The sequence below is a fragment of the Pteropus alecto genome, unplaced genomic scaffold (genome assembly GCF_000325575.1).
Source record: "Pteropus alecto unplaced genomic scaffold, ASM32557v1 scaffold3, whole genome shotgun sequence".
Classification (NCBI taxonomy): Eukaryota; Metazoa; Chordata; class Mammalia; order Chiroptera; family Pteropodidae; genus Pteropus; species Pteropus alecto.
In genome coordinates, this window is record NW_006442484.1 from 40,557,372 (window position 1) to 40,572,160 (window position 14,789).

At 36.3% G+C, this 14,789-nt stretch overlaps 1 protein-coding gene across 2 annotated transcripts in view; it reads right to left on the bottom strand.

The window, feature by feature from the left end:
- Positions 1-6,572: 6,572 nt before the first annotated feature.
- The window catches only part of ABCB11 (ATP binding cassette subfamily B member 11), an 82,694-nt gene continuing 74,477 nt past the window's right edge, over positions 6,573-14,789 (bottom strand). Inside the window, exons 25-28 of one of the 2 annotated variants that reach the window (XM_006921165.1) lie at positions 13,524-13,721; positions 9,742-9,948; positions 7,644-7,790; positions 6,573-6,816 (exon numbers count right to left, since the gene is read on the bottom strand). In XM_006921165.1, the coding sequence (XP_006921227.1) occupies positions 6,616-6,816; positions 7,644-7,790; positions 9,742-9,948; positions 13,524-13,721 (753 nt within the window). In that variant the 3' untranslated portion in view covers positions 6,573-6,615. The remainder of the gene's footprint in view (positions 6,817-7,643; positions 7,791-9,741; positions 9,949-13,523; positions 13,722-14,789) is intronic. The other variant, XM_006921166.1, reaches the window with a different exon arrangement.

Here is a 14,789-nt window from a genome sequence, read left to right on the forward strand (position 1 = left end):
AAAGAAAATTTTAACTTGTGTGCTAACTGATATTAAACATTTCTGAGACTTGAAGGATTAAAGTGACTATAAAAATTTACCAGGAGACTCTGCTGCATTTTTGAGGGAAGCCCTCAACAGATCTGGGATTCTTTCTCTGTGCAGCTACCTTCTCACTTCCCTTGTTCTATGAGCTCTAACCCCTTTCAGTATCCCTAGACTCTTGGCTCTGTTGCCTCAGATCAGGGAGTCGGGGTTTCCCCTCCCTGCACTGTGTCTTAGAAACCTTCTAAGGGCCACGAAACTGGATAGAGTTTTACCCAATTTTCATGACCACATTCCCTATAGCTGAATGACTCTCTGATCAAGTTGTTCTGCTTGTCTGAGTCTACCATACCTGTATGCTAGACACCAGTAATTTCATGGCTATTCAGAAACTGCTCGAAAAAGAGTTACTGGTGTCCAGTTGCACCTGAGGATTTTGCCCTCATTGACTGACTGTCCTGGTCACTCTGGGAATTGCAAACAGCCCTTAGGATGACTACCTGGACCTCAGTGTTGCCAAGAAATTAAGGTGGTGTTTCTAATTCTTCCCTGTCTCCTTACCTTTAATGCTTTCCAATGGGATTCCATACTGACAGTAATGTGGAGCTACTTGTTCTTTTTTTTTTTTTTTGAAGACTTTAGTTTTTCTTTAAAAAAAAAATGGTAACAGCAGGAAGGTTCTGTAAGAAGCAACAACTCTAGAAACTTCTGCCAAATGACAGAAACTCGTGGGAAAATTCTGAGTTAGAAGTCCTTCATTTTAGCTCTGCAAAGGACAAATGTAGTTTTTGTCAAATTTGAGGCCGGTTTGATGTGGCGTACTAATGACTGCCACGGCTGCTCTTTGACGGAGATCACAGTAATGACTTAGAAGAAATCACATCATTTCCTTCGTCAGCAGAGAAGGGTTATTCTCAAGGATGGAGAAAATGCGAAGATTGAGGTTAGAAAGGTTAGCATAAAGCTGGTTAATTATTTTCTGTTTTGGATTTTGAAATTTCTTGGAATCTTTTCTTTTCCTCTAACATTTTGCCAAGACAAAAAGAATCTGTCTTCAGTTCAAACCATGATATTTCCCCGAGGAACACTGTGTTCTGAAGGAGCTGCCAGCACAGGGAAAGGGAATGAGTGCAGGGTCCTGCCGAGTGGCTTTGTGGCAGACCAGGGGCTGCCAAGGGGAGCATTCTCTCCAGCAGGACATCAGCCCATTTCCGGCGCTGGCCCGAGTGAGAGCAGAAACCAGTTCCCTGGGACTATCTGCATACTCTGTAGGAGGAGCAGGCCATATGTGTGTCTGGAAAAGAAACCCAGAACTAATTAAGAGGAAGAGCTTCTTTCCTCCTCTAGCTCTCGTCTACCCTTGCACATCAATTGGCCCAATCACACTCTCACTTCTGTCCAAAGAACTGACTTTTTCCTGGACTTGGCCTGTGTCTTATGAACAGTGTTGGACAGATTGTCATCCTTGCTCATATATTTTGCTGTTACTGAAAGGAGTTTTCTGAAGGTGGACATTGCATTCACCCATCACTGCCTTTCATAGACATCACCCTTGCCCTCAAGTTAAGTAATTCTACATTAAAAGCATCTGAGCCTTGAGATCCCTTTTTCTATATAATCATTCCAAACTACTTTTTAACAATTTTTTTTTTGAATGAAAGAAATGGTAGAGGCCTTGCCATATTTCTATATGAAGGTTGCATTGACTTAACAAAGGAAAAGTAAATGACTCTTGAGTTCGTGAGATTTTATTGTGCATCTTATTTTGCTAGCATTTGAATGTTGATACCCTGCTCATGCTGGCCTCAGGAGGTGGTGCCACATGTCCCTGTGTGGATCCTAAGGGATGTTAGAACACAAGAGCCAAGTGCTAGAAAATTCAAGGACTTTGTAGAGTTTGGTGGCAAGACCCTGGACTGGGGTCATCAGACCCACATTCTAGTCTGTCTCTGTATCTAACTACTGTGATGCTGGGAGGCCATTTAACGTTGGGGGCTAGGTTGACTAATATCTCAAATCAGGCTTAAAATGGACTTAGAATGGAAAGTTCATCCAGCTCTGACATTCTGCAACTCTAAGGATCTCATTAAATGACATTGGAAAAGCCAGAGCGTATTACATTTTATTTACATGCAATGAACAGGGCTATAAATTCTAAAGAGTATTGTTTTGTAATTTGCTTTTTTAATAAACAATTTTCATTTACATAATACATTTTGGACTTTAAAACATTTTAATTCAATTAGAATCTAAATTTTGTAGCTATTTTACTTGCATTGAAATGTGAAATAATATAATTAATGTTATGGGGCAAAATTATAAACATGGTAATATTCATAGACTTTCTACTCACTTCTCTTACAAAAAGGATCCTATAATTAAATTACCTGCTCCACTTCCTCTTTGTCAAGGTTCTAAAGAGGAAAGTCTTCTCGCTGGAAGAGATACTAAGGGGCTAAATATAATAACAGCCTGAGTGAGAAGAATGGAAGAAGTTTGCTTTGTGGGAGGAGAGTTGGAGGTGCCTAATCAACTGCACAGTGTGAGGCAAGTGACTAGAAGTTTGAAAGAACATTTTAGTGAGTTTGTTGTGGGCTAATTATGGATTTCTCAAAAACGTAAAGATGAAATTTACTTATTAATTCTATGTGGCTGTTGTAATGTGCTTCTTTAATACAACGCAACTCTCATACCAAATTATATGATGCCAAAATTTTTGAGGATGGCCATGCTAAATGAAAATTAGAGATCCAATTTCAAATAGCTTCTAAAATCTTCTCAGGCTCAAACAAGGCCCCGCTGTCTTTGGTTTTCTTTTCTCTCTAATCCCCCTACTCACTCCCTTGACAAACACTTATTAAGTTCTTTTGGATGCTAGATATGCAAAGATGGGTACAATATAGGCCTTACCCTAAGAGAGATCCCCAGTGTTCCAGGCCTACCTGTTGTAGCTGTGGGTGGATGCCAGGGCTGGGCTATCTCTGGCCTGTGGGCTTGGAAGGATTGAATTGAGACTATATTTGGCTACAAGTTATCTAGTAACATTATTCCCCATCTCTTCCAATTGACCCTGTTTCAAATTCATCCTCTTCTTGAATCACTTTCTTTTCAACTCTGGCTATTTACTGCCAATGGAATCCAGATCATTCCCAGTCTAACACTAATTTTATCATAGGAGAGAATGAGAAAGCATAATCACATAATACCAAGTCCCTAAAAGTAAAATTTTTTACTTAAAGCATGATAAATCAGGGTATATGGAATGTTCTCAAAAAACCGCTAGAATGAGCTGCAAGGCCTTATATCCAGTGCTATCTCCTTTTCATAGCAGTGATATTTAAAAAAAAGAACTATGATTAATTCCTTCTTTCGATCAATAATTTTTGAATATCTCTAAATGTAAAGGTCCTATTTTAAGGTCATTTAAACACACATCAATACTTAAACATTGCATTATTTTCTTTATACTTATGTTTCAGTATTTTTTATTAATAAAAATCTAACTTTATTTATTAACATTGTGTTAATCCATAATTAACAACAACGACTATAAAAAATGACTTCAGGGCTTAAACAAATGAGAGGTGTCTTTTTCTTGTGTAATAGGATGGCTGGAGGTAGGCAATCCAGGCTGGAGCAGCTTCTCAATGATGTCCAGGAATCAGGCTCAGTCTGTCTTCCTGCTCTACCATTCATGGTCATGTCCAAATGACCACAGCATGGCTGCTGTACATCCAGGAAAAAAAGAAATGGGGAAGGAAAACAGGCTTTCTTTGACCCACGCTTTATTCCGGAAGGGATAACCTCCATTGTTGTACCTAGAATCCATTGACCAGAACAGTGTCACATGGCCTCTCCCAGTTGCAAGGGAGTCTAGGAAAGTAACTACTTTCTGGCCTCTGCAATAGAGATAAGCAATGGAAAAGGGTATAGGATTAGGTGTCCAATTAGATAACCTATGATGCCTGCCATAATGACTTCTCATATATATATAACAATGAATGCAACTTACAGCTGCATTCCTCCCTTGCAGGCTGCTAGATGGTTTCACAATAACGTACAAAGATTATGAAGGCAAAATGCTTTCTAAATTATAAAATGCTTTTTGGATGTTAATTAAAGTATATTTAAATGATTTATTGAATTTTCACCTTCCAAGGAATATTATGAAAACATTATCTCTTACTTTGATCCCATACTTGATATATCAGAAATATATACTCTCAACTAATAAGATAGCATTATTTTCTCTTTTCTATAATCATTCTTAATAATCACAGGCACTTGTTCTGGGTCACCCAGGGTGAACTTTTCCCTTTCTATCTCCAGCTATTCTGTTGTGTTCACATTTATCTCTTTGTATCTGAGAGTAGGAGCTGTACCTGAATTATAAACAGGAGGAAACTGCCAATTCACCAGCTGGCTATGTATTCTTCTTCCTTTATCTACTGCACATTTTGTCCTAGCATTGATTTATTGCATTGAGTAGTTGCATCCAGACAGCTACATGCCAATCATGTGTATCCTGATTACTCATTATGAGCTTTAGGATACCATACAACTCACTAATGAGCACATTATAATGCTGGCCAGTGCCAATTAGATGATAATCATGTGCACTCTTTTATTTACAATCTATCCATTTAAATTAATTGGGCATTTAACAACACAGTGTGAAAAGAATTAGAATTGGGTTTCAAAGTTTGCTTAAGTTACTTTCATCTGCCATTTCTTATGGGTAGGTGAGATTATTCACTTGATCTGGAAATTTAAAGCAAATACAGATAGACATAATACTTATTTTATAATGGCACACATGCATATGTAAATCCGTCTCAAAATGTGTTTGAAAACAACAACCAAATTTGCAACTTTTTAATCTCCACTAACCTCCTTATGTGACTTGATTACAAAGAGATTCTAAATGCATAAATGATATTAATAAATCCAATCATTAGTTGAAAATACGAGGTGGGATCCTAAACCAACCTGATGAGAATGTTCTGATACTTTCTTAGGATAGAAAACTTACATTTAGTTCATGAATAAATGTTGGTAAAGTATATCTAATTATGATCCTATGTATTTTTCTGTTTCAGGATATAGTATCAAAATATTCCAGGATCTACATTTTTAAGTCAGTGTATAATTGTCTAAATTACATGCATGAATGCACCACTAAATTCAAAGTGTCTTTTCATTGAAATGATTTCCAAAAAGCACATGTAGAGTAACTATATGAAAAAGAATTTCTAGACAGAAGAATCTAGAGGCTAAGTCTTCTATTTTTTTTTCTCAGATGGTAATATTTCTGGTTTATGGGCATCTGCTTCCATACAAATTTGAAATGCACCAAATGACTGATATTTTCCTCCCAAAATAAGTTAGAAAATGTGCTGTTCCAATTATTCATAACAATTGTTTATAGAAAAAATCATAAATGATTCTAAACTTTCTGAAAGTAAAACTAAAGTTTAGGAAAGAGGACCCCAGGAGAATTAGATAATATGGCAGCTTTTAAAGTTATAGTATGTCACATTAAGCAATCTTACTTCTTTCCCCTTTGTCAACTCAATTCAACAAGGTGGATCAAAATAAAATGAATGACATAAAGAATTTTAACCACTCTGATAAGAGCCAATATGATTCTATTTGTAACTTCTAACTTCATGAGTCTGATTCTACCAAGCTCTCTTATTAATCCAAATGGGCACTATGATCTTTGCTTAAACAAGTTTTCCAAAGTTTCTGAGTACAGTGTAAGGACATGTTTCAAGGAAAAAGCTGGGCTCATGTTTTTATAAGACTCAAATTGTCATGGAACAACTGAGGCTCAGACCAGAAAATTCATGAACCTGTCTGTCTGATAGAGTAGCCTCTAGTCACAAGTTGTTGCTGAGAGCTTGACATGTGGCTAGTCTGAGCTAAGATACTCAGTAAGTGTAAATACACATCAATGTTTGAATATTTAATATCATAAAGTAATTTAAAATATTACTAATTTTTATATTGATTACTTGTTACAGTGATAATATTTTGGATAGATCAGGTTAAATAAAATATATTATTAACATTAATTTCACCTTTTTCTTTCTTTAATGCAAGTAGAAAATATTAAATTATATATGTGGCTCATATTAGTGGCCCATATTACATTTCGATTGGAAGGCACTGCTCTATCCTAATGGGAAAAATGAACATTTCCCACTTTTATTGTCTTGGATCTGACAAATGATGCATTCAAAAAAAAGAAAAAACTCCTCTGTGCTTGAGTTCATTCACTCGAATACTTCTCACTAACTCCCATGTGGTAATGGGGACTGGCTCCTGTATAGAGAAAACACTGGGCAATGCCTGAGCATCCACTAGACATCGGCTTTTCACACACACTAGACCTAGTTTCTTTCATTTTCTATATAGATATTTAAAACTAAATTATTTTTGAAGGTCATTAGAAATTAGCTTGGATCCCAATGTATGACAATGTGTGTAAAAGTAAAGTATCATCATTTCTCCTTAAAGAAAAAAAATAATAACCCACGGCACTGCTGTAATGGGTGCGTCATCTTTGTGTGAAGTTCTTGAGTCAGGTCAACTGACGGGGGCTCCTGTGGTGACTAGTTTGTAGTAGGCTCCTTTCTGGGCCATCAGTTCTTTATGGGTCCCCTTTTCAATCACTATACCCTGTGACACAACTGCAATGATATTTGAGTTCTGGATAGTGGACAAACGATGGGCAATAATAATGCAGGTCCGACCTTCTCTGGCTTTGTCCAAGGCAACCTGCACCGTCTGCAAAGAAAAGATTAAAAGTTGATGTAAACACACATGCTTGTTCCCTGGTCCACCACTGCAAGAGCTGGGTTTAATACCACCTGAGTAACATTGCTATATTCAGGAGTTAAACCCAAAGGCTTAACATAAGAGAAATATTTGCTGAATGCAATGCATCAAAGGTTTGAGTTGTAGTCCACAGACTGAGAAATTTCAATGAAGCAAGAACAAACGAAAACATGAGGTCATTATGTAATTTTAAAATACTTGATGGTCTAGTTTGCTAAAGTGAAACCAAGGAAACAAGGTAAGGAAGCAGTCATTGGTCATTCCTGATTTTGTACTTCATTGAGGATATTTTAACTCTCTCCAAAATGGAGTCCTGGTTTTTAAGGAGTTAATAAATGGTAAATTTCATTATTGTGTTTTGCTCAATTGCACTTCCTTTCATGCAAACTGGAAATCAGATACCACCTCTTACCTAGTGTTTTATGCTGCCTACCTGCTCTGCTACATAACTTTGGAACTATAAAATATAATGCCCAACAGATGATCTGAATTGTTTTACTCTACTTAAGAAAACTAATTATTTGCCCTTAAAAAAAATCACTAAGCCTAGAGGATCTTAAAAACAGTTTTTATTTTAAAATTAAATTTTTTTTTATTTGAAGCAATTCTATTTTAAATCACCTTTTCTAGATTATTATCTTTTGGCTCTACAAAGTGTTGGCAATTTCTACTGTTAATGAATCAGAAAACTAAAAATAGTACCATTTTATAAAGACAGATATTATAGCAAAAGATTCATTTATAATAATCCAAGACTTTAGAAAATCAATACATACCTTTTCACTTTCTGTGTCTAAGGCAGAAGTAGCTTCATCAAGTAGCAAGATTTTAGGATCACGAATGATGGCCCGAGCAATAGCAATGCGTTGTTTCTCTCCTCGAGAGAGTTGAGACCCCTGCGACCCAACGTTAGTGTCATATTTCTGCAAAAAGTATGTTAAGTGTGAAAACCAAGAAGTAGCCATTGCTCCTATGCTGTTGGAGCCCACATTAATGACCCCTCTGAGAATTGAAATGATTTGTTGCATTTTGAAATTGGGATAGTGAATGAATCCTTCTATATCAGATGTCAATCCCTTTAGAAATATAAAAAAAAATGTGCAGCTTGTGACCTTTTGTGTTGGGAAACAAGGAAACTATACATCTCCTTCTTTGGATTCCTTTTGGGTTTGTATTTTTTATCTCTTTCTCCCTGTATATGAGATCCTCCCTGATTCATGATTCCTTGATTTCCAAACCCTGCGTGGAAGATCTTTCCAAAACAGAATAATCCTAAGAATGAAAGAATCTTTTAAGAAATGTTCTCGTCCAGTCCCCTTTTGAAGAGGCGCCATTGCAAAACACAAGCCTAGGTTCAAATTTCCACTCTGCTGCTAACTAGCTCTGTGATCACGGACAAATTATTTAAATTTCTTTAAGGTACAAACTAGTCTAAAAAATGCAGATATTAATAACCAGTTCACATATTTGTTGTGAGTTTTAGATGAAATTATGAAGAAAAAATTCCTAGCTAGGTGCCTGGCATGACTACATTAAAAAAAATTAGCATTCATGGACTATTTGCTGTGCATCAGGTATGGTACTAACTACTCTAGCAAGATTATCATTTAATATTCACATAAATCATTTTCTCCCTATATTACAGATTACAAAACTTAGGCATAGACAGGTAAGAAAATTGTGTAGAGACAAACAAATAAAAAGCAGTGACGGTGAAATCTAAATCCAGGTGTGTCTAATTTTTGAGCCCTTGCCCTTGACCACTAGTCTACCTGCCTTCCATAACAAGGTCTTCTCTGCCTCCTTTGCCTCCTGACAAATGTTCAATTAAGCTGAGATTCATAATAACTTACTTTGTCCTTGTGAAGAGAAAGTGCTCAGTGAAAGGTATTATAGGTAAGTCTATGTGAGAAAGAGGCAATAAACCAACTCTAAATCAGTATCTCCTATAAAATAAGCAGGTGCTCAACAAAGATTTATGGAATAAATGAATCTTCCAGGGGGCACTCAAGCTTTGCTTTTTCATTTAGGATACAGCAAAGGGTAATTTCCACATGCTTGTGGATTTGGTTTCCCAAATTAGAAGAAGACCAAGAGCCTAAGACTTAGGAGCTTTTGTGAAGAGAACAAAGAAGAAAGCCCAGCACAAACACCAGAGAATTTATAAACATAATTAATCAATTACAAAGAAAAGCTATTTCCCTATGGTATTTCAAAGAAATGAAAAGGGTTAAATGTAATATTTGGTTCTTAAGAATCAGTTTCCATGTCTTAATCTCTTTTTTTACAAGAGACTCTAGGTAGATGAAAAAACTCAGAGTTGATATTGTGCTAAGTTCAAACTTGACTCTGGAAAAGTGAGATGCACTAGGGCAGATGCTACTTACCCCACCACGTATGATGTGTAATGAAATTGCAATGATGACAATAATAACAGCAGCAGCTTTCTTTGTGTGGCTATTATGTATATTCTTTCATTTTAATGCTATTTTTTGCATTTTGCAAATGATCGAGTCTCAGAAAAGATAAGTAATTGTCCCAAAATTATGCAGCTAATAAGTGGCAGAGCTTGGATTCAAACCGATGTCTGCTCCAAATCTCAGGGCTTCTTTCATTATGCTAAGCTGATACTCAATGTATCACTGCTTTATGTATCACAAGCTCTACAGCATCCTTTGCATTGGATAATATAATACTTCTCCAAAGTGAGGAATATGTTGATGAAGGACATTTATTTTGCTTAAAAGACTGAGATAATCCCAGGCATTGGGAAATAAATTGTGTTGCATTTGACCTTCTCCTTGAGCCCAAATCATAATACTCTTTGATCATTCTACCTCTCCCCATCCCCATCTCCCATGAGTTGGTGCTCACCTCGGGGAGTGACATGACGAAGTCATGCAGCTGAGCCTGCTTTGCGGCTTCTATGACTTTTTCCATGGGAATTTCTTTGGTGTTGTCCCCGTACTTGATATTGTCCATTATGCTACAGGCAAACAGCACTGGCTCCTGGGAAACAATCCCAATGTTCGAGCGGAGAAACTCGACATTTACCTTTTTGCTGTCATGCCCATCTATCATCTGCCAACAGAGATGACAACCAAGACATTGAGTTTCAGATTTCCAGCAACGAGGAAAGTTTATATTCTGTGACCAGTGTTATACAGGACATTTGCTTTGTTTAAGAGACAACAGTCCCAGGACATTTGGAAATAAATTATATTGCAATTGACCTTTGGAGGTGGTGTCTATCAGGAATAGTGTCAAAGTTATGATCAGACTATGGTTTTGTTTGTTTGTTTCCCAAACTCTAGCTCTGTGGGTGGTAGAAATGAGAAAAGCACACAGGACAGTATGCTGTCAAAAAATATTTTCCCCTTATACTTTGGTGCAGCATATGCTCTATGACAGGTGTCCTCAACCCCTGGTTCCAGTCTGTGGCCTGTTAGGCCACAGGCCACAGCCACACAGCAGAAAGTGAGCGGTGGGCGAGTTAGCAAAGCTTCACCTGTATTTGCAGCCGCTCCCCAGCGCTAGCATCACCGCCTCAGCTCCACCTCAGATCATCAGGCATTAGATTCTCATAGGAGCACCCGTCCTTGGTGCCAAAAAGGTTGGGGACTGCTGCTCACAAGTTTGCAGAATTACTTAATTTTGAGACTCCCTGGGTTATGAAAAGGGTTTTTCTATGTAAAGCTATTGGGCAATATGAGAATTAAAATTGTTTCCTTGATTTTACTGACACTAACCTCTGAATAACTGAGATGATAGACCAAAGTAAGAAAGTACATTTATTCACTTGGTCAATCAACAAATATATATTGAATTACCCACCACAAGGCACTATGCAAGGCAATCTTTTCTCTACTAAATAAAGAAAAGGTAATTTCTGTTTTCTAGGAACTCACAGCCTAGTTAGGCAGTTAAGTACAGGAACTCAAATACCTACCATTTGAGCTGGTTCACTTAAAAGCCCTAGAACAGTAAAGGTACAGCATGTCTAACATACTACTGTGAAATATTTAGCCCTACAATTTCAGAAAAAAATATTACATTAAATAGTGTGAACATATTATATTACAGATAATTTCTTGGCAATGAAAAAAGCAAAGAAGAAAAACTATAGCGCATTCATCAACAATTAGCTTTTGTTTATCTTCTCCTACTCATTTTCCACAGTAATATAGTATATAGTCTGCAAAACACAATTTAATACTTAAATACTGAAAACATTTGCTAACTATTGTATATGTGTTAGTATTGCAAGCTCCTAGAAGACAGAAAACATACTTCACACTCCTTAGAACTTCCCCCAGGGCCTAACGTAGTACTGTACATCATAGGTATCCAATTAAATGTTGAAAAGTTTGAATACCTGCATTTGGTAGCTTCCTTAAAGGCAAAGAGGATTTTTTTAATTGCGTAAAAGGTGGTATTTTTTTCTACTAAAAAATGTTTGTAGAAATGTTTTTCAATAATATAACAAAACTTATCATGTCTATGAAAGGTAAAGAATCACACTGATTTCTTCATGGGCATTGCTTTCTACCTCTGACCAGAACATTCACTGAGCACATTCAGAGAAATATACTTAATATATGTGTTAACATCGAAGAGGTCAAACATGAAGGATTCAGGTCTCTGCATACCACGTAGTTCGCAATCTACCTGGGTGGTAGACATGATAGATCTGACATTTGGGGAAACCGGGTCTTCTCCTTTGCAGAAATCAGACCCCTAGTGCAATGTGCTTTCTAGGTTCATCAGTCACCTAATACTTTCAAAAAATTAAAATCTTTAAACCTAAAATTAAAATTAAATTATAGTCAACTCTTACTCCTTATTTTTATAATTTCCTGGATTCTACCAATATCTGCTTATTTCCTTGCTTTGCTTTAAGCAAGGGAATCTTTAGCTGCCTCTTTCTAGTATCTCTCAGTATTTCTCTTCATAATATTATCAACCCTTATTGCAATGAAGATTCTATTATTTAGAGAAATCAGAAAGGCCTTTTTTAAAATATTAAGATTAAACAATCAGTCAAGTGTAGAGCAGAATAAAACATTTTCGGACCCACGCCTCTGAATTATTTCTTAGAAAACTACTTGTGGATGTACTCCAACATAATGAGAGTGAACACCAAGAAAGAGGAAGATATAAGAACTAGGAAATGATGGACCTAATCTAAGAAAATATTGCAGGAAACTCACAGGGTGACAATCGTTCAGCAAATGGTGATTCTAATTAGTTCAGGCAGTGGCAGAAATGAGGGAAAGAAGTAGGTCCCTCATTAATAGGTAGCAGGATAGAAACATTGGAATAATATAAAGATTTTATAAAGGAAAAGAATGCAAGAAAATAAAGCCTTTCAGAAAAACAATCAAGAAAGAAAATATAATGATAATGTGCCTCAATACTTGACTATGGGATGAACAATATTTACCTAATCATAATAAAAGTTGTCAATCTATTTTTAACTTGTAGAATCAGCATAGAGTGGAAGCATGAAAGATAATAAATGTTATAAACAGAATGTAAGCATTTTGTCTTCTCAATCATATGCAAATATAGGTATCAGGACCTGACAGGTAGAAAGAGGAAGGAAGAAGTGAAATAAAGGTAGAATGGCTAATATTCTCATCTTAGAAAGGGAGAATTCAAGAGATGTTAACTACAGGTGGTGGGAAAAAAAAAAGTGAATTAGTTAAATTTATAAATAGAACTTTTTGAAGTGACATATCTATATTGGGAGGAGGTGGGTAAGGAGGGAGATTGGTGAGGGTATGCTAAATTTCCATTGCTTGGGAATAAGTCAACAGAGTCTAAATTTGTTAAATCATGAAACAGCAACATAAGCATATTACTTAGAGAGGTAATCACTGGGAGATAAAAAAAAAAAAATCTGTGGTTAAAAAATGCACTCCAAATAATGAGAGTGAAAACCAAGTAAAAAAAAAAAGGAAGATATGGGATATTTGAACAGAGAAATGAAGGGTGGGGGGAGACAAAAGTAGAATAAAAAGTTGTTCTTTATTACAAATATTTCTTATTTTATTTTGTGCTCTTCTGTATATATTATTTGGAAAGAAAAAAAAAAGAAAAGGAGAGAAAAGAGAAAGAAATGCTGTGGAAAATAAGCAACAAAGCAATCCACCGATTTTTAAAATATTTTTGCCAAAGCTTTTTCGAGCATGACTACCAATTTGAGTTGCTTATATTATTTAGACTTAAGCTTCTTGAACCAGGATTGTCTCAGGTTTTTCATACTAAATCCTCTTGCTTGTTTATCGCTGTGTTCCTTATCACCCCCACTTTTTCCGTTCTCAGTCATTAGTCTCCTGATTAGCCTGCACTTTCTGCTCCATTTACGGGTAAGTGAATGCTTCTGTTAAATACACTCATCTCTAGCTTTGCATTGTGCCCAGTTTTCTTTGCCTAACAGTCAGAAGGCCATCTGGAACTGGGAAGAATATGATATTAAAAATGTGAGGTAGAATCAGGCCAAGCAGCAAATGACTAGTACTGGAAACTATCCATAGGGTGAGTGTCCGAGGCAAGCGCTTTGGAGTGAGTCTGGCAAGGCATGATCTTGAAAATCGCTTTTAGGGGTTGGAGATATTCTGCAGAAAGCAAAATTCTCAAAAGCATTTGCTTACCACCTTCCCTTGATCAGGATCATAGAAACGTTCCAGTAGCTGAATACTGGTACTTTTGCCACATCCACTGCTTCCAACAAATGCCAGTGTTTGTCCTGGACTAACAGACACTGAGAGACCATTCAGAACTTGTATATCAGGTCGAGAAGGATATGTAAATTTACAGTCAACAAAATCAATCTGCCCCCGGAAGTTGTCCTGTGGATGGAAAGATTGGAATTATATATGTACTCCTACTAGAATCTAGAATATCGAAATATACCTTCTGAATCTTAAACTTTAACACCAATGCTGCCAAAAAGCAAAGTCTAAAGACAGCAACTTAATAAAATGGCATTCTATCCCTATCTAGCAGGTGTAAAATAAAGGAAGACTTAAGCAGTGAAATTAAAAACATTAGCTGTCTTATTCTCATTCTAACCTAAGGTGAATTCCTTGTCATACATTACTTGACATTATGGAGGAAGGTCAAATGGAAGGCAATAGTTAGAAGATATGGTTACATCACAGAAGCCAGTAACTGTCCAAACCTCTTCAGATCCGTTTCCTCAAAGATTTAAAATAATAGCGTTACACTTGAAATGACTTAAAAACAGTTACTTAAACCCCATATTGCAAAGACAAATACCTCCAGTTGTACTATCTGAATTGTGAATTCTAGAAATGGATAATAGACCACACAGGGACTGTAGTTTTATTGAGCTGAAGGAGAAACAGGTCATTAGACCAATTTAAAAAGATTTCTGAATTTAGTTTAGCTTTATTAAGGTTTGGTTTGTTTTGCTCTCTTGAATAAACTGGATATTAAAAAATAGGCAGGGAAGATTAAAAAACACCAGTGGAGACTATCAATTAGAAGAAAAGCTATTTTGTTATGACCAAATTAATTTTCTGGGAGTCCATAGGAGCTGAAACTTGAATTCGGATAAACATGAATTAAATCATATTATTGGATAGGAAGAACTGGTTTTCAACATTCCATACCAGAACATCAATAGAACACATGGTGTTTGGGTAGCTTCGTTATTCTGGAACTAAGTGTGTTTTAGAATTTAGCATTCACTGCATATCATTGCCTTCTTCAAATGCTGGCTTTCTGAATACTTTTTAATGCTAATTTATTTCATTTATTTACATTTATAATCTACTGTCTGTCCATTCTGAGTACATATGACTGAACCGGTATACTGCAGGAATTTAGAAGCTAAGTGGTGTTGTATGACCAGCCCCAATGGCTATTATGCACACACACACATAAGCACAACC